The 26,690-nt window shown below is 39.6% G+C and overlaps 1 protein-coding gene across 1 annotated transcript; it reads right to left on the reverse strand.

The window, feature by feature from the left end:
• Positions 1-4,725: 4,725 nt before the first annotated feature.
• LOC140716836 (mth938 domain-containing protein-like) lies at positions 4,726-26,018 on the reverse strand. Its single transcript, XM_073029793.1, has 4 exons — positions 25,887-26,018; positions 17,443-17,584; positions 17,000-17,095; positions 4,726-15,530 (listed from the first exon to the last, which is right to left on the reverse strand). The coding sequence occupies exons 2-4, from the start codon at positions 17,572-17,574 to the stop codon at positions 15,390-15,392; spliced, it is 369 nt and encodes a 122-aa protein (XP_072885894.1). The 5' UTR covers positions 17,575-17,584; positions 25,887-26,018; the 3' UTR covers positions 4,726-15,389.
• Between the last annotated feature and the right edge of the window lie 672 nt (positions 26,019-26,690).

Here is a 26,690-nt window from a genome sequence, read left to right on the forward strand (position 1 = left end):
CATGCATTTCCACGTAAACCTTCATTATCCCTACATATTCTAAGCCAATCTATATGTCCATCTAGTCATTTTCCCTCTTTTGTAGCTTCATGCTGAAGGAATCTCTCCAAGAGGTAGTAAGTTCACATTCTAACCACCATCTCAAGTTTCTCTCGAATTCTTCTGTGAACCTGTTATTTACTACCTTGTATTTATGGCCAGTACTTCTGGAACAAAACAAAATCGCTATCAATATAAAAATGCTCATTATCACACTATGTTAGGTTAGCTTATGCTGCTGCAATGTCAGTTATGTTATTGACCATTTTGTGATCTCAGTTGAGCTCAAAAGGTATGTCTTGCAACAGAACTGTTGAAGGCAGTAAAATGTCTGGTGACACAATTGCAATATCATGTAGGTATTATTTGCTAACTCTGGGACATCCTATTTGCAATGAAAAATAATGAGCTATTGCTGACACACTTGTGACTTCATCAACTTGTCTAATAGCACCTAGCATCCTAGGAAATATTGATGATAGTTGAGTAATAATTAATGGCAATTGTCAATAGAAACAATCTTTCCTTAGTTATCGTAAAGTTCTTGCATTCAAGTTCCAAAGAGAAACTTCATTGTCCTCTAAATAGAACCATAGAACATTACAGCACAGAAACAGGCCTTTTGGCCCTTCTTGGCTGTGCTGGCCCATTTTTCTGCCTGGTCCCACTGACCTGCACCCGGTCTATATCCCTCCATACACACCTCTCATCCATGTACCTGTCCAAGTTTTTCTTAAATGTTAAAAGTCAGCCCGCATTTACCACTTCATCTGGCAGCTCATTCCACACTCCCACCACTCTCTGTGTGAAGAAGCCCCCCATAATGTTCCCTTTAAACTTTTCCCCCTTCACCCTTAACCCATGTGCTCTGGTTTTTTTCTCTCCTAGCCTCAGTGGAAAAAGCCTGCTTGCATTCACTCTATCTATACCCATCATAATTTTATACACCTCTATCAAATCACCCCTCATTCTTCTACACTCCAGGGAATAAAGTCTTAATCTATTCAACCTTTCTCTGTAACTCAGTTTCTCAAGTCCCGGCAACATCCTTGTAAACCTTCTCTGCACTCTTTCAATATTATTAATTTCCTTCCTGTAATTAGGTGACCAAAACTGCACACAATACTCCAAATTCGGCCTCACCAACGTCTTATACAACCTCACCATTACATTCCAACTCTTATACTCAATACTTTGATTTATAAAGGCCAATATATCAAAAGCTCTCTTTGCGACCCTATCTACCTGTGACGCCACTTTTAGGGAATTTTGTATCTATATTCCCAGATCCTTCTGTTCTACTGCACTCCTCAGTGCCCTACCATTTACCTTGTATGTTCTACCTTGGTTTGTCCTTCCAAAGTGCAATACCTCACACTTGTCTGTATTAAACTCCATCTGCCATTTTTCAGCCCATTTTTCCAGCTAGTCCAAATCCCTCTGCAAGCTTTGAAAACCTTCCTCATGTCCACCACAGCTCCAATCTCTGTATCATCAGTAAATTTGCTGATCCAATTTACCACATTATCATCCAGATCATTGATATAGATGACAATTAACAATGGACCCAACACTGATCCCTGTGGCACATATGATCTGTAAAATTTTCAAACTCAGAAAAAGTCTACACGTGACAGGAATTTCACCTCTTTTCATTAAAAAATGTGGTTAACATTTTTTTTGGTAGAGAAAAAGACCCAAAAGTTATTCACAATATAATGGTAAGGTCCACGGTGCTCAGCTTTACTGAAAGCCAAATTCACAGCAAATTTAGGCAAGTACACAGTCAAACTTGGTGATGCAAAAGTTGTAATTCAAGATAGGTTTCTCCACTCTTATTCTGTTAGTTTTAGGAAAATGACATTTATTGATTGGGTGCCCTTTCAAGTTTATCGAAGAACTTTATGTTTTATATTTGTACAATAAAGTCAAAGTAAACTCGATATGGAAAGTTAAATCAGGCTATTTCAAATAAAAGCCTTTTAACTGCTTGATAAGTGGCTATTAACACCAGACAACCTTGCTGGCACTAAGAATAAATTGTTTGCACATTGCCTCAGGTTTTGGTTAAATCAGATTACTTTATTGCAGATTTATTTTTCTTTTGACTCTTTTATTTAAAGCCATTGTTTTGCTCTTTATTTTTCTATCTGTTCCAGCTTTGACATTGAATTATTTCACTAACTTATCCTTCCTTGTACATCTTCCACTATTTATTTTACAATCCTTTAATCTGATTGATTGCTCAACAAGATCCCACCTAATTTGCTTCTTCATTCAGACCGTAGGTGCTGTATTGATGCAATCAAGCTCTGCCTTTCTCAGAAACTAAGCAATGTGTGGTGAAAAATGTCATAGTTATCAAATGCTAAGGGCAAGTTGAATGTCAAATGTTGTGCATTGGCCCACAGTTTTTGGGTAATATACTCTGTGCCTCACAAATGAAATGTTGACTTGTTTCTGATGTTAACGATTAACCTGATCTTTGACAATTCTCCATATTCTGCGATATTAGTTCAATGATGGTCCATGTGAAAAGGGAAATGGATTTGGATGAGCCACAATACACATTTTTCAATTATGGACAAGGAATGAATCTTGGGGTGGCCTAGTGACAGATCAGGTAGTGCTGCTGCCTCATTGCTCCTGCAAACCGGAGTCAATCTTAACATTTGCTGCTGGGTGGAAGTTGTATGTTCTTTGTGTGAATTTGGAGTTTTACTCAGGTGTTCTGGCTTCCTTTTGTGTTAGAAAAGCAGGTTGGTTCAAGATGATTAGTTACTGTGGATACTCTAATGCAGGTGGGTGATATGAAAATCAGGCTGGAGTTGAAAGCTAATAGGTTTCAGGGAACTGGGTAGGGGAATGGGATTGCTCTGTGAGCCAGTATAGACTAATGGGCCAAAATACCCCTCCTCTATCATAAGGGAACATAGGTAATGTAGGATTAGTTGTGAGGGATGCTAATTTACTAAAAAAAAATAGCGTGCAAGCAGTTAACTATTGAGTCCGGAAATTTGTTTATCCAACTTCTGTGATATTGTGTAGCATATTGGAATTCAGCGATATGGGCCAAATATAGTTAAGAATCTCTGTGCTCATATCATTCACACAGAAAGAACATTCTTCACAGCAAATGCTTAGTACTTACTATGATTCACAAAGTACAACCAGTTAAGTTCTAATGTGCATTTTTTAAATGATATGTTTCTATATTATTCTTAACATAATTTAACAGAGGCAAATTATGCAAAATAAAATTTGCATAAAATGACATTAAAAAAATATCCAAAGCAGATGCATGTTAAAAAACATGGAATTAAAAGTAATTATTTTACCTTCAGATGCATCTGTACATATTACTATGTAACAGCACTTTGGGAATGTACAATTTAGTTCAAAAGGGATGTGTAAGCTTACTGTTCCGCAAACAATTTGTCAGTTTTATTTTGAATTTTATTTAAAATAGGTTAGTTTTTTTTTCCTGTGAATATTTCCTAAATGTTTATCTTAAAAGACTGCCAATTTCTATCAGTTTTGTTATTCATAAGCTGAATGCAGCAATAGTTAACATTCAGACGGGAACCATTGGCTCAATGCCACTTACAAACATTGCATTTCTTTCAGTGAAGCCAAGCTGCAAAACGCACTGTGCCCTGTCTAATTCTATGAAGCAGAATTGGGTAACTATCATTGGAGTTGTTGAATTATTTACAGTTAAAAACATGTCAGAGGTTTCTTATGTGTCTGAGATGATGCTCCTTATTTCATCAGGAGTGGGATAGAATAATGCTAATCACTAGTCAGGTGATTATGTCATTTTTTGCAGCTTTGTTTTAGAGTTAAAAGTGGTGCATCATTTTTAGTTAAAAGGGATTTAAAGAGAAATCATTGTATATATCTCTTAAAAAGAGAAAAATGCCAAAATACAACTCGCTATCAGTAAACCGCTATGTTATTTATCCATCATCTACTCCAGATGCCATGTCTTGTCAGTTACACAGTTCAACTATATGACATATATGAAAGTCTTCTTTAAATGTACTACAAACTTATTTTTAGCTTTTAAAATATGTGCAATGATCATATGCTTTATAATAAACTGAAACAGCCTGAAGTAAACACAAGTCACATTTGTGAAAAATTACAGATTTTAGGATATTAACTTTGTTTTTTTCCTTTCTTAACATCCTCCCAATGCTGAGGTGTATGGAGACAATGAGAATGGGTTGGCAGTCTAATGGTGGTCATTAGCTATTGGTACACAAACAAGGTAATCCTTAGAATTTCCTTCCCCACATGAAGATTCTTCATGTTTTTACTGCAAAGACCGCCTCCCCAGACAAATCAACATCGAGCCAAGTCAATGCACCAGACCCAGATTTATACATCTGCAGTGAATTGATGTGCCACCTTTGTGTGGCATGAGTTATTGCAGCAGTGCGCTGAGAAAATCTGGCACACCTTGGATATCAGCTGCTGCAGATTTAATGTGAAGCATATTTCCATTTGGATTGAAAATGTACAAATGGATAAGGAGGCAAATGTACAAATGGTGAAGTTTAAAAGCTTAAAGTGAAAAATGAAAACTGTGAATAATGAAAATCTAAAATCAAAGCAAAATACTGTAATGTACATCAGGCCCATTGATATACGAAAAGAACTCAGCAGAGGCTGATGAACATGGCTATTCTAAGAAAAATCCTTTATTTAAAACACCAATCCTGCACCATTTTCCATGTTATTTTTATTTTGTGCATCCATGTTGAATCTTTTGAACATTCTTATGTTTGTATCGCATCAAAAACACATTAGGAGAACATTGCTTCAATTTTAAAGTGCGGTACAGATTTATAATGTGTATTTTATAATTTGCTCTTGTCATCTTTTTGATAAATAGCATTCTAGAGGAAGGTTTTGAACTCTCATACCAGCTGTGCATGACAGCTTTGTATTGACATATTCACATACCAATATAATAAAACACCTTTCCACATTTTGCAACTTGTAGCCAATTAGTTCAATGCTTGTAGCTGTGGAAGCTAGGGAGATATTAATGTGATTATATAAAACCATGTCATAGGTTTGTGCTAACAATACTAGATGAATTCCTCAAGACAACAGATTCTGGTTCAATTAAATGCAAGTTACTTGGGCTTAAAATGAACAAGACGTAAAAGAATATATCATCAGAACTAAAATTAAACAAAAAGTTGAACAGGGAGCTGCTCGGGATTTTAAATACACCAGCATTTGCAGGAGCATACACATGTATCCTTAATGTAACAGGAAAACATGAATGCTCATCTAAACCTCAAGTTATACATTATTTTTGTATGATTAGGTAGACCCATACTCTTTCTTTGTCACCCACCTTCCTTCTTATGCAAACCTCTATGAATGTTGTACTCTTGTACTTTGGTTCAGATTCTATTTATCTGCTGTTCTTCATGTAGTATTTTAAATAGCATGTTTAAATGAAGCATTGGAAATATAACTCACACTTCAGTCAAAGCACACCACTTTAATGTTAATTGGAAACCGTAAATATTTGATTTGGTTATACAAAAATAAACAGACAACTACAATATGTTTGCTGCAAAAATATGTGATCTAGCCCTAACTAATAGTCATATGTGGAAAGGACAGGAAAATTGTGGGATGAATGAATGGAGCTTTATTTTTCTGATCAACATGAAATGCTACTAAATGTTAAAAGGGATAAAGAAATTGCTATAAACCTGTGGTACATTGTTTCCTTTTACAGTTCTACATTTGAAGTTTTCTGCTCCCTAAAGATGCTTCATTAGTAAAATTAAAGGCACTTCAACCTTCAAGGGGTCATCTTTGAACTGTCACGCTCTCATTTCAATGTAGAGTATGACATGTAAGTAATAACACTGTTTCCTGCATAATGCAGCACAAATTAAAGTTTCTCATTTCAATTGCAAATGTATATTTTTGTAATTTACTACAGCATTTTCTGCTTTGGATATTGTAAGTATTCTTAAAATAAAAAAAGCATAATTCAGCTTGTGCCTCTATGTTTTTGTTCTAGAACTTCAGCACTCGGAGGACAAAAAATTATCAATGCATAAATAAAAACAGCTTCAGTGACCCAGGTCTCAAGCCTCCAATCTGCACTGGGAGCTTGTGCATTCTCCCACAGAAATATTTTTAAATCATCAAGAGCTCAAAGTCATGTCGAACTAACTGACTTTATCGTTACAATCCCCAGTTACTTTGAGGACAGATATTATACAAGTGAGGCTGGCCAGTTCTCACTGGCTTCCAATCATGTGTGTGGTTGACGTTGATTGAAGCTCCAATCTCTGACTTTGAAAGATTTTGGTAATTTCGTACACAGTCAAACAGTCCAGTACAAACAAATAGGTGGGCCCAAGCTCTCTGTCTTTGTCTCTTTCTTTTGAACTCAAGTTTCACACATGTTATTGACTACTTTAAATTGCCCTAACAATACAGTAGCCAATACATAATGTACAAACCAGCACACCTTTAGTATGTGGGAGGAAATTAGAGCACCCAGTGGAAATGTGCATGATTACAGTGTAGTAATATTGTATTACCACTGACAGTGTGTGACACAAGACATTAAGAGTTTGTGAGAGAAAATAAATCACAGAGAGATAAGTAGGGGAAGGGGATTGTTGGGATTGCCCTCAGAGATGGCATAGGCTCAATGGGCAGAGTACTCCCAACAAATCACAAAGTAATATTAAATATTCTGACACTCACAACCCAGGCTTGCACTTTAAACAGGCACTTGATTGAAATGACAGGAGGACAGTTGGAACATCTGGAAATTACCTCATTGTGAGTTAGCTCTTTTAAAGGTAGAACAGAGAGAGGGATAAATTTATATTAGATACTATTAGTGGGCAGCTTATTGTTGCTTGTATTGTCTGTTATATGGCTGCAATGGGAACATTCAACCATTGTAGGCAGTGCAGAAAACAGATGAAAGGGTAGATTTCTGGCATTTGAAGAACTAAGAATAAAAACAGAAATGCTGGAAATAATCAACAGGTTAGGCAGTATCTGTGGAAAAAGCAACAGTTGAAGTTTCAGGTTATTTATAGAAAGAAATATCAAACATTTTAAGCTCCAGCATTTTCTGTTTTTATTTAAGATTTCTAACATTTATAGTTTTTTTTGTATTCAGTTTCCAAATAAAGATTATATCTCAGAAGGAAGACATCAAATGTTTTAGGATGCATTAACTACAAGGACCATAGTTCAAGGGAAATTACAGATGAGCAATGGCTGTTGACCTTTTAGTGATGCCCACATCTTTAAATGATTACAGAAAACAACTTTTAATAATAGGCATACATCAAAGGAGCTCATTTCCTTGCAGTATGTTACAGAAAAATGACTGGAATACAATTATTAAATGCCATATTGGACAGATGTTGGAAAAAAATAGCAAGATAATAGATACTGACAGATCTTTTAACATAATGTCATGTCTGGCAAGAATTAAGACTGACAAAATATAAACTAAATGGCATTAATTTTAATGGGGTGTAGTTTGACCCAAGGGTTTTTGTACAAAGTACGAAATAAATTGGTATGGTGTTAAAATAATAAGATGCTTAATAAGGAAAACAAAAGGCAATAAAGATATTTCCGCATTTTTGCTTTGAGAAGGAATACGGCACAGGCCAAGGACAGAACTTTCTGTTCTTGATCAATTACATCTTCCTACATGGACAGATTGTAACTCAGTTCAATATTTCATCAGAAAAACATCTGGGTATAAACTCACATTCTGTCACTTGGAAAAGACACACAGACACTGAGTATTACACCCCAAATTCACTGAAACTGAATTTTGAAAGAAATGAACTGTATTTTGGAAGCACAGTACAATGCACAGCAGATACAAAATTGTACCTTTAGTACAAGTATTGTGGTCAAATTTCTACTCTTGCTTCTTTGATGCTACTTCGTTAGTATTCTGTTGAATCACCATCCTAATTACATGCTTAATCTACAGAGTGTTTCAAAGCCACAATCATCTCATTCGAAGTCAAGAGTACAACATCCTAGGCCACTTAAAGTTAGATTTTATGGAGAACACATACAGTTAACCCTTGCTTGCTAAAATTCAGTTAAGACAGACTGTACAGATTAATATAGCAATCTATTTTTGAGCAATTCTTTCTGGGTAAGCCAACACACGATTTGAAAAAAGATTCAAAAGCTTTCTGATAATGTTGCAGTATTGTGGTTAACTATTTGAAATGGTTGAGCTTTCATATTTTGACAATATTTTCTGTTTACTAATCTGAGGTCACCTTCATCTATAGTAGTGTTTCACAATGTATCAGAATCAGGTTTAGTATCACTGGCATATGTCATAATTTGTTTTGTGGCAACAGTATAGTGCAATACATAATAATAACTATAAATTACAATAAGTATACACATATAAAAATTAAGTTAAAAAGTAGTGCAAAAAGAGAGGTAAAAATAGTTAAGTAGTGTTCATGGATTCATTGTCCATTCAGAAATCAGCTGTTACAGAGGAAGAAGCTGTTCTTGAAACATTGAGTGTGTGTCTCCAGGCTCCTGTACCTCTACTAGATGGCAGCAATGAGAAGGCGGCATGACCCAGTCACCCAGAACATTAATGATGAATGCCAACTTTTTAAGGCATCACCTTTTGAAGGTGTCCTTGATGCTGTGGAGGCTAGTGCTGCTCATGATGGAGCTGGCTGAGTTTACAACTTTATGCAGCTTTTTCCAATCCTATCCAGTGGCCTCTCCATACCAAATGGTGATGCAACCAGTTAAAATGCTAAAATGTACTAAATAAAGATTCAAGAGAAGATCAGTTACCCTTGTTAGTGGAAAGCATCAAGACAAACCACAGACTATTTCCTTAAATTCCAACTCTTCACCTGCTTTATTAGAGATTTTTTAAAATCACCAAGTGAACACTTCTATGGCAGTAAACCAAAATTGAGCAAATTATTTGTGTCACTGTTAATTACACCTTTGTTCATAGATACATACAGCCTAGAAATAGGCCATTCATGTCCATATTGACGATCAATTGCCAATCTAAGCTAATCATATTTACCAAAAATTGGTCTGTAGCATTCCATACCTTGCCATTTCAATGCTTATCCCGATCCTCCTCAAATGTGTGAAAGTACCCATTTCCATCAATGACTCAGGATGTGTGTTGCAGATTTCAAGCCCCCTCTAAACTTCTTCCCAATATTCTACACTGTCTATAATTTTACATAAGTCATTCATTAGTCTCCTCTACTCCAAGGAAAACAAACTCAGCTTCTCCAGTCTCTCCTCATAACTGAAATGCGCCATCCTAGACAACATTCTAGTGAATCTCTTCTGCACCCTCTCCAGCACTACTGCATTTTCCCCTTGGTCTGGTGATTGGTACAGCATATAGAACTTCATTTGTGGCCTAACCAACATAAAGGTATAGGAAAACCTCTCTGCTCATATCCTGTGCCCCAGACAGAGTTGTGGAGTTATAGAAAAATACAGCACAGAAACAAGGCCTTTGGCACATCTAGTCCACGCCGAACCATTTAAAGTGCCTAATCCCAATCGACCTGCTCCCGGACCATAGCCCTCCAATTCATGTACCTATCTAAGCTTCTCTTAAATGTTGAAATCAAAATCACATCCACCATTTGTACTAGCAGCTCGTTCCACACTCTCACCACCCTCCGAGTGAAGAAGTTTCCCTCATTTTCCCTTTAAACTTTTCACCCTTTCACCCTTAACCCATGACCTCTAGTTGTAGTCCTGCTCAACCTCAGAGAAAAAAGCCTGCTTGCATTTACCTTATCTATACCCTCATAATTTTGCATACCTCTATCAAATTTCCCCTTAATCTTCTATGTCCCAAGGAATAAAGTCCTAACCTATTCAATCTTTGCTTATAACTCAGGTCCTCAAGTCATGGCACCATCCTGGTAAATTCTCTCTGCACTCTTTCAACCTTATATACATCTTTCCTGTAGGTAGGTGACCAAAACTGCACACAATTCTCCAAATTAGGCCTCACCAATGTATTACATCTCCTGTACTCAATACTTTGATTTATGAAAGCCAACATGCCAGAAGCTTCCTTTATGACCCTTTCTACCTTCTGGACCTGTATTCCTAGGTCCCTTTGTTCTACCATGCTACCTAGTGCTCTGCCATTCACTGTGTAAGACCTACCTTGGTTGGTCCTACCAAAGTGCAACACCTTGCACTTGTCTGCATTAAATTCCATCTGCCATTTTTCAGCCCATTTTTACAGCTGGCCCAAATCCCACTGCAAGTTCTGATGGACTTCCTCACTGTCCACTGCACTTCCAATCTTGGTGTCATCTGCAAATTTGCTGTGACAGTTTATCACATTATCATCCAGGAAGTTGATATAAATGACAAGCAACAACAGACCCAGCACTGATCCCTGTGGCACTCCACTGGTCACAGTCCTCCAGTCAGAGAGGCAGCCATCTACTACCACTCGCTGGCTTCTCCCACAAACCCAATGTCTAATTCAATTTACTACTTCATCTTGAATGCCGAGCGACTGAAACTTCTTGACCAACCTCACATGCAGGACCTTGCCAGATGCCTTACTAAAGTCCATCTTGGCAATATCCACTGCCTTGCCTTCATCAACTTTCCTGGTAGCTTCCTTGAAAAACTCTATAAGATTAGTTAGACATGATTTACCATGCATGAAGCCATATTGACTCTCCCTTATCGGTCCATGTCTATCCAAATACTCATATATCCGGTCCCTTAGAATGCCTTCCAATAACTTTCATACTACTGATGTCAGGCTCACCAGCCTACAATTTCTCGGTTTCTTGAAACATTAGCTATCCTCCAATCCCTGGTACCTCACCTGTCACTAAGGATGATTTAAATATCTCTGCTAGGGCCCCTTCAATTTCTGCACTTGCCTCCCACAAGGTACAAGGGAACACCTTGTCAGGCCCTGAGGATTTATCCACCCTAATTTGCCTCAAGACAATAAACATCTCCTCCTTTGTAATCTATATAGGGTCCATGACCTTGCTGCTGCTTTGCCTCACTTCTATAGACTCTGTGAATGTTTCCTAAGTAAATACAGATTGAAAAAAACCATTTACGATCTCCCCCATCTCTTTTACTCCACGCATAGATTACCATTCTGACCTTCCAGAAGATCAATTGTCCTTGCAATCCTTTTGCTCTGAACATATCTGTATAATCCCTTATGATTCTCCTTCACCTTGTCAGCTAGGGCAACCTCATGCATTCTTTTAACACTTAATTTCCTCCTCAAGTGTTCTCTTGCATTTCATAAGTACCTCATTTGTTTCTACCTGCCTATATCTGCTAGGCACCTCTTTTTTATTAACTAGGGCCTTGATCTGTTATCTCTACTTTTATTCTGACAGAGGCATACAAGCTTTGTACTCTCAACACACCACTTTTAAAGGTTGTTTTCTGGTACACCTTTGCCAGAAAACAGCCTGTCCCAATCCACACTCACCAGATCCACGATGATATCATCAAAATGGGTCTTTCTCCAATTTAGAATCTCAACCCGCGGACCAGACCTATCTTTTTTCATATTTACTTTGAAACTAATGGCATTATGGTCACTCGATGCAAAGTGTTCCCCAACACAAACTTTTGTAACCTGCCCCGTCTCATTCCCCGATAGGAGATCAAGTGTCGCACACTCTCTCTTTGGGATTTCTATGTACTGATTAAGAAAACTTTCCTGAATATATTTGACAAACTCTATCCCATCTGGTCCTTTCACAATATGGGAGTTCCAGTCAATATGTGTAAAGTGAAATTCACCTACCTTATGCTTCCTTGTGCACAACCTTATGCTTCTTGCAACAATCTGCAATCTCTCTACAAATTTGTTCCTTTAAATCCTGTAAACTGTTGGGTGGTCCATAAAAATGGTCATAACTCTCTTGTTCCTCAGTTCCACCCATAAAACCTCACTAGACGAGTTCTCCAGTTCGTCCTGTCTGAGCACTGCCGTGACATTTTCCCTGACTGGTAACACCACCCCTCTCCCTTTAATCCCTCCCACTCTGTCACATCTAAAACACCAGGACCCCAGAATACTGAGCTGCCAGTCCTGCCCCTTCTGCAGCCAAGTCTCAGTGATGGCTACAATATCATAATTCCATGTGTCGATCCATGCCCTGAGCTTATCTGCCTTTCCTACAATACTTCTTGCATTGAAATATACACAGCTCAGAGCATTAGTCCCACCATGCTCAAACTTTTGATTCCTGATCTTGTCTGAGGTCTTAACACAAAATCTGTCTTCATAACCTCACCACTAACTGTTCTGACATTCTGGTTCCCATACCCCGCAACTCTAGTTTAACCCCCCCCCCCCCATAGTGAAAGACATAAAATAACTTACTTGGGTGGTATTGGTGTTACATAGCAATTTGTAATGTTTTAATAATTCTAATATTGCCATTCAAAATACCTAAAGAAATCATTATTAGATACATCAGCATAAATTGTGATGAATTTAGGGTCATTATTTACTATCTGGCTATGAGATGTGTTAGGGTTAATTCGAGACTGCCATTACAGGTCAGGAGTGGCTCACGTAATGAGAGGGAGGGGGGAGCGAAACTGGGGACCCCGCTACACCGAAACTACTAGTGTCACGCGATTCAGTAAACAAAAGAAACAGGTAACTCGTAAGCATATGGCTGCGGGCCAATAAGATGGACACAAGTGCCCGATATTACCTAATATGTAGCGGGGGGTTGTGCTGGGGGGAAAAGGGATATAAATAAGAGCAGATTGTAAGGGGAAGTCGGAACGCGCCTTCTCCAGCGACTCCGTCGATTCGCTGTGCCAGTTACGAATTCTGCAATAAACCAAAGTTTTGTAATATTCCGGTGTTGGTTGTCTCTCTTCCTAAACGAACACAGGGCAGAATTTCAAGCCCAACATTTGGTGACCCCGACGTGGGGAGGGAGAGACAACACAGGCTGGCGGGTCCGACAGCAGACAACTTGCGGCCGCAAGCTCGACTAAGGTCAGGAAGTGCCTGTTATATCGAAGACTTCCACTAGATAGTTAAATCACTGAGTTAGATCTTGTCTGCTGACGGATCCTCACCAACCCCCAATTACCCTGGGAGAGATCATTCCCGGTGCAGAATCGTGACTGGTAAGTACTAACTCTTATCTGTTTTTAGGAAGATCCTCCGCCCGTGGAAAAGTCTTCTGAGTGAGGGTACCCGCCGCCCACGATGGGCATAAAAGTCTCAGGAGTGAGGGGGAGAAGAGAAAAGTGTCGTGGTACACCGTAGTACACAGGGATACTGACGGCGCCTACCTTAGACTGGTTGTTAAGAGGAGAAATCTCCCACGCGAAGGTCAGGTTTTGAAAGGCGACCGTCCCACATTTGATCCTCTCTGTGTACTAGGGAGCCATGGAGCACTTCAATTTCGAGTTACCGAAACTCAGACATTTGTGTGTTGAGTAACAGAGTATATGAGAGTTTTTAGAAATATGGTAAAATTGATAACTGTGCGAGTTCAATAATCTAACAGTGAGCAGCCGCAGGGGTCGGACACCATCAAGGTAGGAGTGGAAGTGTTCCTCCGAGGCCCGGGGAAGCTCACCTGGAACGGAAAACGGTGGCATGGTCCATACCCTGTCACCGAGATCTCCAACAGGGCATTAAAAGGTAAGAAGGGAGGGGGACAATAACTGGCATCATTTTCTACTGGCTAAATAAGACCTCTGGCAAGTGGGGAGCGTTTCTGGGACAGTCGGCTCTAGGACTGTCTATTTCGATTGCTATCTTTATTACGTGTGGTTGTTGTTGCGGGACTATAGATCGAGCCTTGACCGGAAAGGATGGACCTCCACCGGCGTACCAGGCACCCTTGTTCCCGGTGGAAGGGGAGGACACGGCCCTCCCGGAAAGCGGACGCGCTATGGGAGGACACGGACTGAAATGGACCATGGCAAGGGGGGGATTGTGAATTTGTTCTTGAATAAGTTTTCTGAAATGTTGCATGCTACTTGTAAAAATTGCGGATGTTTAGGGAACCCCTACCCATATTTTGTGACCCTAGGTCGGACAAATCAGGATAAGCAAATAGGGAGGACACGCCAAAGAGTGCCGGGGGACGCTCACCTCCCTGCCTGATCCCGGCAGCCGCTGAAAAGCTTGTAAGGGGTGTGGCCTCTGGGAGGCCAAGGGAGGGAGTGTTAGGGTTAATGTTAGGGTTAATTCGAGACTGCCATTACAGGTCAGGAGTGGCTCACGTAATGAGAGGGAGGGGGGAGCGAAACTGGGGACCCCGCTACACCGAAACTACTAGTGTCACGCGATTCAGTAAACAAAAGAAACAGGTAACTCGTAAGCATATGGCTGCGGGCCAATAAGATGGACACAAGTACCCGATATTACCTAATAGTAGCGGGGGGTTGTGCTGGGGGGAAAAGGGATATAAATAAGAGCAGATTGTAAGGGGAAGTCGGAACGCGCCTTCTCCAGCGACTCCGTCGATTCGCTGTGCCAGTTACGAATTCTGCAATAAACCAAAGTTTTGTAATATTCCGGTGTTGGTTGTCTCTCTTCCTAAACGAACACAGGGCAGAATTTCAAGCCCAACAGATGGTATATTAGCAGCTCAAGAACAAAACTATTTATTTTGACCTTATTTAGGTAATGTTCCATGCTGTCAGTTTAATGAATAGTTCAGTTCTTAATGAACAGTTCATTGATCACTGTCAGAGAACTTACTCTGATTGTGATTTATGATTTATTTTGTGAAGCTAGTTACCTAGGTCATAACTAGTGTTCATTACTGAAGACAGTTAGCAGGCATTTGGTTATGTTAGCATGGGGGGTGGTGAAATCACTTCTACACCCAGCGGGATCTTCCACTTAAAAATAGCTACTTCTGCGTGTACAAAAGTACATGTGAAAATATTCCAAATTTCTAGCAACAATTATAATCCAAAGCATGAAAAGGTAATTTGAGAGCTCAACTAAAGGTTTTAGCAGTATTCACTATGGAATGTTTATTAGGCATTCAATCAGAAAATTGAAATTAAACATGGCTTCATGACTGCCCAAATAACCTTTGAAGTAGAAGTCATAGAATATTGAGCTGCTTTAAACATTCAAACATCTTTTAGTATCTGTTATACTTTTCAGTCTACAGTCATTATAAATTTTACTTCTTGTATCAAAAACATCATAAGAGAAAACTAAAACTTGGCATCCAAACACAACAAGTTATTCTCCTATGGTAAGCTCAAGTCATTAACCTCAGGAGTGGAATGGTTCAACAGGTTGAATGGAAGATCCCTCCAACAGCAACCCCCTCTTTCACCAGTTTGTTATACTGTGCTACAGCTTTCTCTGTTTGTAGAGCGAAAGCATCAATGCCCTTACTTCTGATGAAATCCAGTGTCTCTTCAGGCACCTGAAACCCAAATTGCAAGTTAGATTTAGCAACTACTTCTGTATAAGTCTCTGCACTCATAACCAAATATAAACATGGATCGTTCTAAGGTATTGATTATCATACCAAAAATCAATAGTTTATGGAACAAAAAAATAAATTGATGCCTGCTAGATTAATTTCTCATACTGATATTCAAAATATCTAAAGAGGCTGTTACAAAATACCATATTTTTAATTTGATAAAAAGTTCAAACCTACTCAGAGTTCCACATCACATCAGATGATCCCCTTTATAAAAAAGAATCCAAACATGGGCCCAACACCTTATGCAAGAACAACATCAATTGACAATGTTGTATTCACCTAGCACCATAATGAAATTCCCACTCAGACTGAGAGAGTGGAACTTGAATTCACTACCTACTGATGCAAGAGGCAAAAATACGAGCCATGGGTTACAAATGCAAAACCAACCAAATAATTAGACAACACAATGGCTTGCCAAGCAGCCATGATTGGGTAATTCCACTAACAATCAACCTCAGTGACTGCAGATTGAGATTCCTTTTGTTTATACAATTTAAGTACCCTACATTTATTGCATTTTTCTCCTCATTTTATTGGAAAGGTTTCCTAGACTCTTGAAATAGATATTGTTTTCACTAAGTTAACTTTGTTCTACAAGTTACTCTAACTCACAACCAATCAACTGGCTGATGTACAGCCGTCAATGAATAACTTGTTATTAGAAATTGGACAGGGTGGAACATGGGCTGGATCAGGACATGGGCTGGATCAGGCAAGATCCATGAGTATGATTGTTTTCCCACATTCTTTTTCTCATAAATGAGATTCATTCTCATGATCCACAATTTGATCCAAATAGGTACAAAGAAATATCCCAAGGAAAGTCAGGTGGCACTTTTTAAAATAAAATGGCACTGACTTGTTTTGTGTATACGAAACCTGTCTCATTCTAGTTGCTCAAGAGTGTTATTTGCCACCAACAGCTTCAAGATATATTAGGGAAATGTTAGTAACACTTGGCAGTTACTTTGATTTGCTTTTGATGATAAAGATGTAATCACTATTTTAATTGACAAATTTATCATCAAAATTGAAATATGACCTACTGAACACATAGAGAATGCAATTCAACAAAAGCAATGAGTTTAAAACTGCAGACTGCAAACAAGTCAGGCTTGATTATTTAATGTAACATGTACAAAATGCTGGAGCAACACAGCAGACCAGGCAGCATCTATACAAGGGAATAAATAGTCCACATTTTGAGCTGTGGTCCTTCATCAAGACTCTATTCCTTTCTATAGATGCTGTCTGACCTGCTGAGTTCCTCCAGCAGAGTGAGTGTGTGTGTGAATGAGTGCATGCATTTGTGTTACTCTGGACTTCCAGCATCTGCAGGAGCTCATGTTTAAGGCTTGATGATTTATTTTGTTTAACAGGTATGGATAAAGTGTACTTACTTGCAATGCTTCCTCCATCCCCCTTCCAATAACAAGAGTCTGGATACCTTTATTTATAATTTCATCAAGGTCAGCTGGTTGAACTCCAGGTCTATGCTATAAGAACACAAGAAAAATTAAGATACGGAGTATTGTGCTATAGAAGGAAATATATTTGTGGCTAATCTTTGTTTTCTATCAAATTCCCATTTGCTTGTCAAATATAGATGCTGAGCACTGATTTTACACATCTTGAAGAGTCCCTATTAAAATACTGCATAATATTAATATACTGGATTTTTTTTTGGAAGAAAAGTGTCTAGGTTTTTCAAACTGGGAGGCCAAGCCACTGCAAAGGCAACATTGAGGGTGAATAGGTAGGTTCAGTAACAGATAGGTTACAGCATAAAAGGAGCTCAATTATTACAATTATTTACAGTACTCTATATCAAATTTCAACTCACCCGGGTTCCTGTCTCTCGCCAGTCCCATGTTCGATTTCCTCCTGGCCAGACTTTACAATCCTTGTATAAAGTGTCACTGCCCTCCACCTTCATTTCTCCCCATCTTAATGATGCAATAGGGGGTGAAGTCATATTTCACTCACTGTTGAAGAAAGAAAACCAACTAAGCTCCCTAAAGATACAATACTGTATACTCCATAATATACTATATTTGGTGCACTTAAATATGGAGTGTTTATCTGATTATTCTACCACAATACCTACATTTAGCATTTCCAACTCTAAGCTCATATTACACAAGCTTTCAGATTGAACACCAAGGGGAAAACACTCTTAAATGTGAAGGGAAAAAAAGGATCGGTTTAAAATGAGTAAAATGGATCTAAGTGCCTGCTTGTTCAAATTTGGAGATGATCACCTCAGCAACTTAAAGACTAATTTACCTTTTTAGTTTTTCTTTTTTTTTCTTCTTTTTTCTTCTTTTTTTCTTCTTCTTTTTCTTCTTTTTTCTTCTTTTTTCTTCTTTATTAGTTATTAGATTAGTAGTTTAGTCAATTTTGCAATCTTTTTTTTCTTTTTTCTGTTTTTTTATACCATATATTATGAAATACCTAGATTTACCTTGTTCATACATATACTGTATGGTCCATGTTTTGGGAAAACTCATTTATACTGTAATCATTGCTTACGTATTCTTTCATGTGTAATGGGAATTTGTATGTTTGTAATCCCTTTGTTAATATATCAATTGTATTTTGTTCATAATATTATTAATAATAATAAAGAGATTGAAAAAGAAAGAAAGACTAATTTACCATTGGACAAAACTACAGGCAGAGAAAATAAAGAACAGAAATGATACACCAGATAAACCAATTGATCACCAAGTTAGGAAAATAAGCAAAAATAATTGAATGAATAACTAGGGGTGATACAAATAGACCTCCAGTACCGGCTGTGTAAAAAAAAAAATGTCTAACCCTGACTGCATCTTGATTATCTTGCAATAAAGTTTTGAAACAAAAACAGCATTTAACTTCACATATCCAGGTCCCAACGAGAGATCTTGATTATCTTGCAATAAAGTTTTGAAACAAAAACAGCATTTAACTTCACATATCCAGGTCCAGGTCCCAACGAGATCATCCTACATGTGTAAGCCATTGTCCATGTCTGTAGTGGAAGTCTGAGTAACTTACTTTTATTATTTGAGAAAAATTACCATCATTTTACACAATAGAGCATCTATGTACATTGATTTAGGAATTTTCACAAAGCATGTCTCGTTAATTTTGATAAATAATATACAAAACTTAACACGCACAAAATTGGATTAACCTTGTGATATGGAGTTGATTATTGATTGGGAAGTAGGAATTGGAGAAGGCTAAAATGGATAAGAGACTAAACAAAAATATAGACCATCAGAAACCCACAGCAGGCTATTCAGGAAAGAAAGCAGGAAGACTTGTATCATAGTATCATGGAAACATACATTCTTCATCCAAATTTCAGAAGGCATTTGATAAGGTCCCACATAGAAGATTGGTGGGTAAAATCAAAGCTCAGGGCATCGGGGGGAAGACATTGACATGGATAGAAAACTGGTTGGCAGATAGAAAGCAAAGGGTAGCGGTGAATGGGTGTTTCTCGGAATGGCAGGTGGTGACTAGTGGGGTGCCACAGGGCTCGGTATTGGGACCACAGCTGTTTACCATTTACGTTAACGATTTGGATGAAGGCACAGAAAATAACATCAGCAAATTTGCTGATGATACTAAGCTGGGTGGCAGTGTGACATGTGATGAGGATGTTAGGAGAATTCAGGGTGACTTGGATAGGCTGGGTGAGTGGGCAGATACTTGGCAGATGGCGTTTAATGTGAATAAGTGTGAGGTTATCCACTTTGAGAGTAAGAACAGGAAGGCAGATTATTATCTGAACGGTGTAGGGTTGGGTAAGGGAGAAATACAAAGAGATCTAGGAGTCCTTGTTCATCAGTCACTGAAGGTGAATGAGCAAGTGCAGCAGGCAGTGAAGAAGGCTAATGGAATGTTGGCCTTTATTACAAAGGGAATTGAGTACAAGAGCAAGGAAATCCTCTTGCATTTGTACAGGGCCCTGGTGAGACCACACCTGGAGTATTGTGTACAGTTTTGGTCTCCAGGGTTAAGGAAGGACATCTTGGCTGTAGAGGAAGTGCAGCGTAGATTCACGAGGTTAATTCCTGGGATGTCAGGACTGTCTTATGCAGAGAGGTTAGAGAGACTGGGCTTGTACACGCTGGAATTAAGGAGATTGAGAGGGGATCTGATTGCAACATATAAGATTATTAAGGGATTGGACAAGATAGAGGCAGGAAATATGTTCCAGATGCTGGGAGAGTCCAGTACCAGAGGGCATGGTTTGAGAATAAGGGGTAGGTCATTTAGGACAGAGTTAAGGAAAAACTTCTTCTCCCAGAGAGTTGTGGGGGTCTGGAATGCACTGCCTCGGAAGGTAGTGGAGGCCAATTCTCTGGATGCTTTCAAGAAGGAGCTAGATAGGTATCTTATGGATAGGGGAATCAAGGGATATGGGGACAAGGCAGGAACCGGGTATTGATGGTAATTTATCAGCCATGATCTCAAAATGGTGGTGCAGGCTTGAGGGGCCGAATGGTCTACTTCTGCACCTATTGTCCATTGTCTATTGTCAAATTCTGTACTAGTGTTCAAGTAAAAATTTCAAGTCTGAGATTGATATTTTACTGAAAAATTTATAAATTATGTAATATCAAATATAGACAGTTGAGGCACAAATCAGTCACAATATAACTCAATGACGATCTCAAATGCTAAGTAGCTAACTCCTACTTCAACCCTAACACATTTCATCAATCTTTCTTTTAAAAGTATATTTGCTCTTAGTAAATCCTTATACTGGAAGATTAGGAGCTGCACAGTGGCACCATTTACAGAACTGCTGCCTCACAGTTCCAGCAGACCAGGTTCAACAGAGACCTCTGGTGCCACCTGCTTGAAGTTTGCAAGTTCTCCCATTTCAATTTTTTCTGCCTCTTTGCTCCCCCCCCCCCCCCCCCACATTCTAAAAGCAGCTGCATTGGTACATTAGTTGGCCACTAGGTGAAAGGTAGAATCTGGAGGCATGAGGTTGGAGCTGATGGGAGGATGAAAATACAAGATAGTGTTAGTGTAAAAAAAAAGTGATTAATCATCAGTGCAGATTCAGTAGACCCAAGGGACTGTTTCTGTGCTGTATTTATGGCTCTAAGACATGCCAGCTTGATTTACTAAGATTTTAATTTGTAGTCGATGCAGAGCAAATGCAGTTGAAAGCACAGGTAGTAGAGCCAATGCTTCATGTGATCAGAGACCTGGGTTCAATTCCGACCCTGGGTGATGTCTGTATGGAGTTTTCACATTCTCCCTGTAACTATACATTTCCTTTGGGTGCTGGTTGGTAGGTTAATTGACCACTGTAAATTGTATAGTGTATGGGTGAGTGGTAGAATGTAGGATGAGGTGAAGAGAATAGAATTGATAGGTGTACAGGAGGCACAGATCGAGTGGACAACCAGAGGCTTTTTCCTATGGGTGGAGATAGCTAATATAAAGAGGCATAATTTTACAGCGATTGGAGGAATGTATGGCGGGGGGGGGGGGGAATGTCAGAGAAAAGTTTTTTTTGAAAAGTGGTTAGGGTGGTGGTAGGAGATACATTAGATACATTTAAGAGACTGTTAGATAGGCACATAGATGATCAAAAAAAATGGAGGGCTATGTGGGAGGGAAGGGTTAGACTGATCTCAGAGTAGGTTAAGAGGTCTGCACAACATCATGGGACAGAAGGCCTGTACTGGACACTGCTGCACCAATGTGAGAGCCCAAAAAACAGGTTAGCAGGGTGGGAGTGAATAGAAGGGTGGAAAGTGAATTTAAATGACAGAATCTCAGGTTCCGTTGCCATCTGAACAAAGCTCTTCCACAAATACTTTACCCATTATATTTTTCCAAAATGGAAGAGACTGCAAAATCAGTATCAAATTCAGTGCATATCTAGTTTAAAGAGACCATTGTTAATGGAGAGAAGAAAACAGATGTCAAACACTTCCAGTATGTGGCCTGCAATTTTCTACTAACTCCGCTCCCACATTGTGACAGCATTTTGCAGTTGAAGATTCTGAAGAGAGCAGAACAACACCCTGAGAGGAAAATCAATGGTGGCTATTTTCACAAAGTACTGGGTATACCTGGTGACACTACAAGCTTACCCATAATACAAGTAATGGTGCAAAAGGAACTCTGGAAAGCCATCTCATGGCTGAAATGCCAATTCTGGATTAAACTTGAATCAATACAAGGACACTTGACAGTTGTAGCAGGACTTCAATACCATCACCTCTTAAAGTAAAATCAAGTGACACAGGCAACAACAGGGCTTCGCTTCCAGATGAGCTCAATGTCTTCTATGCTCACTTGGACTATCAAAGTACAGGAACCATCACAAATTCCCACACCCCCTGATGATCCTATGATTTCAGTCTCTGAGGCTGACATGCAAGCAGCCTTCAGGAGGGTGAACCCACAAAAAGCATCCAGCCCCCAGATGGGGTACCTGGCCAAATACTAAAGACCTACATTGATCAACTGGCTGGAGTGTTCACCGAGATCTTTAACCTCTCGCTTCGGCAGTCTGAGGTACCCACCTGCTTCAAGCAGATTTCAATTATACTGGTGCCCAAGATGAATGTGGTAACCTGCCTCAATGACGATCGTCCAGCAGCACTTACATCCACAGTGGTGAAATGTTTTGAGAGGTTGGTGATGAAACATATCAACTCGTGCCTGAGAAGCAACTTTGATCTGCTCCAGTTTTCCTACTGTCACAACAGGTTCACAGCAGATAGCATTGCATTGGCTCTTCACTCAAACCTGGAAAATCTGCACAGCCAAGGTGCATACATTAGGATTCTCTTTATTGACTCCAGCTCGGCACTCAAAATTAATCAATAAGCTTCAAGGTTTCCTTGTGCAACTGGATCTTCAATTTCCTCACTTGTAGACCCCAATCAGTTCAGATTGGCAACAACATCTCTTTCATGATCTCCATCAGCACAGGTGCAACACAAGACTGTGTGCTTGACCCTCTGCTCTACACTTGCGACTGTGTGGCTAAGCACAGGTCCAATGCTATATTTAAGTATGCTGATGACATCACAGTCATTGGCCAAATCATAGATGGTGACGAATGAGCATATAGGAGGGAGATTGAAAATCTGGCTGAGAGGTGCCATAACAATAACCTGTCACTCAATGTCAGCAAAACCCAGGAGCTTATTATCGACTTCAGAAGGAGGAAATCAGAGGTCCATTAGCCAGGTCTCATGGGGGGGGGGGGGGGGGGGGGGGAAATCAGAGGTGGAGATGGTCAAATACTTTAAATTCTTTGTTGCGATCATTTCGGAGAACCTGTTCTGAGCCTAGTACGCAAGTGCAATCATGAACAATCATGAAGAAAGCATGGCAGTGCCTCTACTTCCGTAAGAGTTGGTGAGGAGTCAGTATGACATCTAAAACTGTGACAAACTTCTGTAGACGTGTGGTGGAGAGTATACTGACTGGCTGCATCACAACCTGGCATGAACACACCAATGCCCTTCAATGGAAAATTCTACAGTAAAAAAAAAGTGGCTATGGCTCAGTTCATAATGGGTAAAGCCCTCCCCACCTTTAAGTACATCAACACGAAACATAATTGGAGGAAAGCAGCATCCGTCATCAGGGTCCTCCACCACCCAGGTCATGCTCTCTTTTCATAGGAAGGTATAGGAACCTCAGGACTCACACCAGCAGGTTCAGGAACAGTTATTACTCCTCAACCATTAGGCTCTTGAACCAAAGGGGATAACTTCACTTGTCACATCACTGAAATAATCCTACAACCTACAGAGTAACATTTAAGTACTCTTCATCTCATGTTCTTCATATTTATTTATTTTTTTGTATTTGCATAGTTTGTCATCTTTTGCACACTGGCTGTATATAGTGATATATATGTACATTGATAATAAATTTACTTAGAACTATGAAATATATTGGCACATCAAAGATCATGAAAGGTGTGACTTGAAAGCAAGTTCCAGATTTCTAAACATTTAGCACTAACTGCCCTCGCATTCACTAGAAAATCTTGCTGCACCTTTCTTGTGGCGATATGGATCCCTTGAGAACTATTTATTATATCACATCTTGTCCAAGCTCAAGCTCAGTAACAAGTGCAAGTAGGCCAACCCTTCGCCCATTCAACACACCCCATACACACTTTGATAGTACTGTTTTATATCCTGGAAACAAAACACATTGAGCCACAATAGATGTAAACATCCACCACTAGACTTTGCTGAAAAGCATCAACATGCTGCAGATATCAGAGGTGCTTTCTTAAAAAAAAGTGGTAGGTGTGTGGAACATGCTGCCAGGGGTAGTGTTACAGGCAAATACATTAGGGGCATTTAAGAGATACTTAGATAGGCACATGGATGACAGAAAAATGGAGGGCTATGTGGGAGGGAAGGGTTAGACTAGGTTAAACAGTCTGCACAACATTGTGGGGCGAAGGGCCTGTACTGTTCCATGTTCTATAATGTGGAGCGAATAGAAAAGGATTACTACAAGATTTGTGTAAATGGGTAGCTGACGATCAGTGTAACTTGATGAGCTGAAGCATTATTCTATGCCGTGTCTATGACTTTTATGAAAATAACAAAGGGCTTCATCATATGGTTCAAAATTGCTTTTCTGGTTCATTCTCAGATTTTATGCCATTTACGTACTGCAAACTAGTTTTTGATGTTTAAATCCAAAGTCAAATCATCCACACCTTGTCAAGCAGCATCAGTGAGACGGATGTTCTCTCTCCAGAGATGCTATTTGACACGAGTTTTTCCCAGCAATAGCAATGTAACTCTGAAGAACGCTACCCAGTGATAATCCCACATATTTTCAAAGTAACTTCAAAGAAAGCCCAGCAGCGTCTCTACTTTCTGCGAAGGCTGAGAAAAGTCCATCTCCCACCCTCCCATCCTACAGAGGATGTATCAAGAGCATCCTGAGCAGCTGCATCACTGCCTGGTTCAGAAATGGCACCGTCTCGGATCATAAGACCCCTGCAGCGGATAATGAGGGCAGCTGAGAAGATCATCGGGGTCTCTCTTCCCGCTATTACAGACATTTACGCCACACGCTGCATCCGCAAAGCAAACAGCATTATGAAGGATCCAGGCACCCCTCATACAAACTCTTCTCCCTCCTGCCATCTGGAAAAGCACCGAAGCATCAGGTTCTCACGACTAGACTCTGCAAGTTTCTTCCCCCAAGCTATCAGATTCCTCAATACTCAGAGTCTACACTGACATCTACATAATTTATTATTATAATTTGTCCTCTACTGTGCCTATTGTCTTGTTTATCATTTATTGTACTGCCCTGCATGTTTTGTGCACTTTATGCAGTCCTGTGCAAGTCTGTAATCTAGTGCAGTTTTTGTTGTTTTATGTAGTCTAGTGTAGCCTTGTGCTGTCTCACATTGTCTAGTGTAGTTTTGTGTTTCATGTAGCACCAGGGTCTGGAGGACCGTTGTTTCATTTTTACTGCATACTGTACCAGCAGTTTATGGCAATGACAATAAAAAGCAACTTGAACTTTGAACTGCAGAAATAAATATTATTTTTAATCCTTCTGGCAGTTCTCTAACTTAAAACACAAACCATTAGGAGACACAAGAGATTGCAGATGCTGGAATCTGGAGCAACCAACAGTGTGCTGGAGGAACTCTGAGTCGAGCACGAATTGGGGGGGGGGGGGGGGGGGGGGGGAAGAAATTATGGTCGTTTTGGGTCACTGCAAACCGGCAGCTCGTTGCTAAGCAATTAAATAAAAAAAACTCTTGATGCTGAGAGTTTATTGCTAAAAAAAATGGAAAAAGACAGGTTAAAAGTATCTCCACAGAAATACAAGTCCAATGAAAATCTGAGCAAGAGCAATGTAAAATAAAGCAGAACATTCCGTGTTTACGTGAACAAAAAAAAAACAAAAATAGGCTCTGCTGCAGGCGCGGGAAGTTTTACCCTGTCACATTGGCAAACTCCCATTGTTGGTCGAGTTCACTAAGTGTGCAATTGTCAGGTCTGACGTGGCAAACAGAAACACGGCAGTAAAGGCCAATAACACACACAGTTGCGTTTTTATTTAATTGCTTAACAGCGAACTGCCGGTTTGCAGCGACTATCCGCGGCCTGCTCCCAGATGAAGCCCCGGAAGCGAAACCGATCTTCAGGCCGCACTCGCTTATCGCCCAGGACGGCAGTGACATTAACCCCACACCACCCCTTTCACAAGTAATTTCCTCTTCAAGGAGAAAACTACAACCCCAACCAGTTTCACCTGAGGAGTTCCGCAGAGCGAAGCCGTCGACTTGGCCGTGCCTATCGTCATCCAGCTGTCAGCCACCGTCGTCATAGAAACAGGGACAAGTCCTACATTTATATCCGTTTCCTGATGTACGTTGTAAATGCGGGGTTTGTGGTTTCTCATAAACTGAAGCCTATTTGCAAGGTCTAATTACTGAAAAATTAATCTCGTGCATAATTTTCTTAGTTTGGAATTAAAATAAGTAAGAGTATTAACAGAAATGCAAAGCCACTTGTTATTTGTTTAAATATTACGTTCTTTTTTCGATTTAAATTTATCATCACAATATTGTAGTAGAGTTGAAAGAAAAACCTGTAGGCATACTCAGCAAATCTATAGGATAGTAACTACAGTAGGATCAATGAAAGATCAGCTAGAGCGCAGAAGACAACAAACTGTGCAAATATAGATAAATAGGAATAAATAACAAAAACATGAGATAGTGAGATAAAGAATCCTTGAAAATGAGATAATTGAGGAAACATTTCAATGATGGGGCATAGGAGCAGAATAAGGTAATTGGGTCCTTCCAAGTCTGCTCGGTCTTCCCATTATGGCTGATTTATTATCCTCAACCGCATTCTCCTGCCTTCTCCTCGTAACCTTTGACACCCTGATTATTCAAAGAACTGTCAACCTCTGCCTCAAATATATCTAATGAACTGGCCAGCAGAGCTGTCCGTGGCATTGAATTCCACAGATTCACCACCCTCTGGCTAAAGAAATATTTTCCTCATCTCTTTCAAAGTGGACACCCCTCAGTTCTGATGCTGTGCC

The sequence above is a fragment of the Hemitrygon akajei genome, chromosome 26, assembly GCF_048418815.1.
Source record: "Hemitrygon akajei chromosome 26, sHemAka1.3, whole genome shotgun sequence".
NCBI lineage: Eukaryota > Metazoa > Chordata > Chondrichthyes > Myliobatiformes > Dasyatidae > Hemitrygon > Hemitrygon akajei.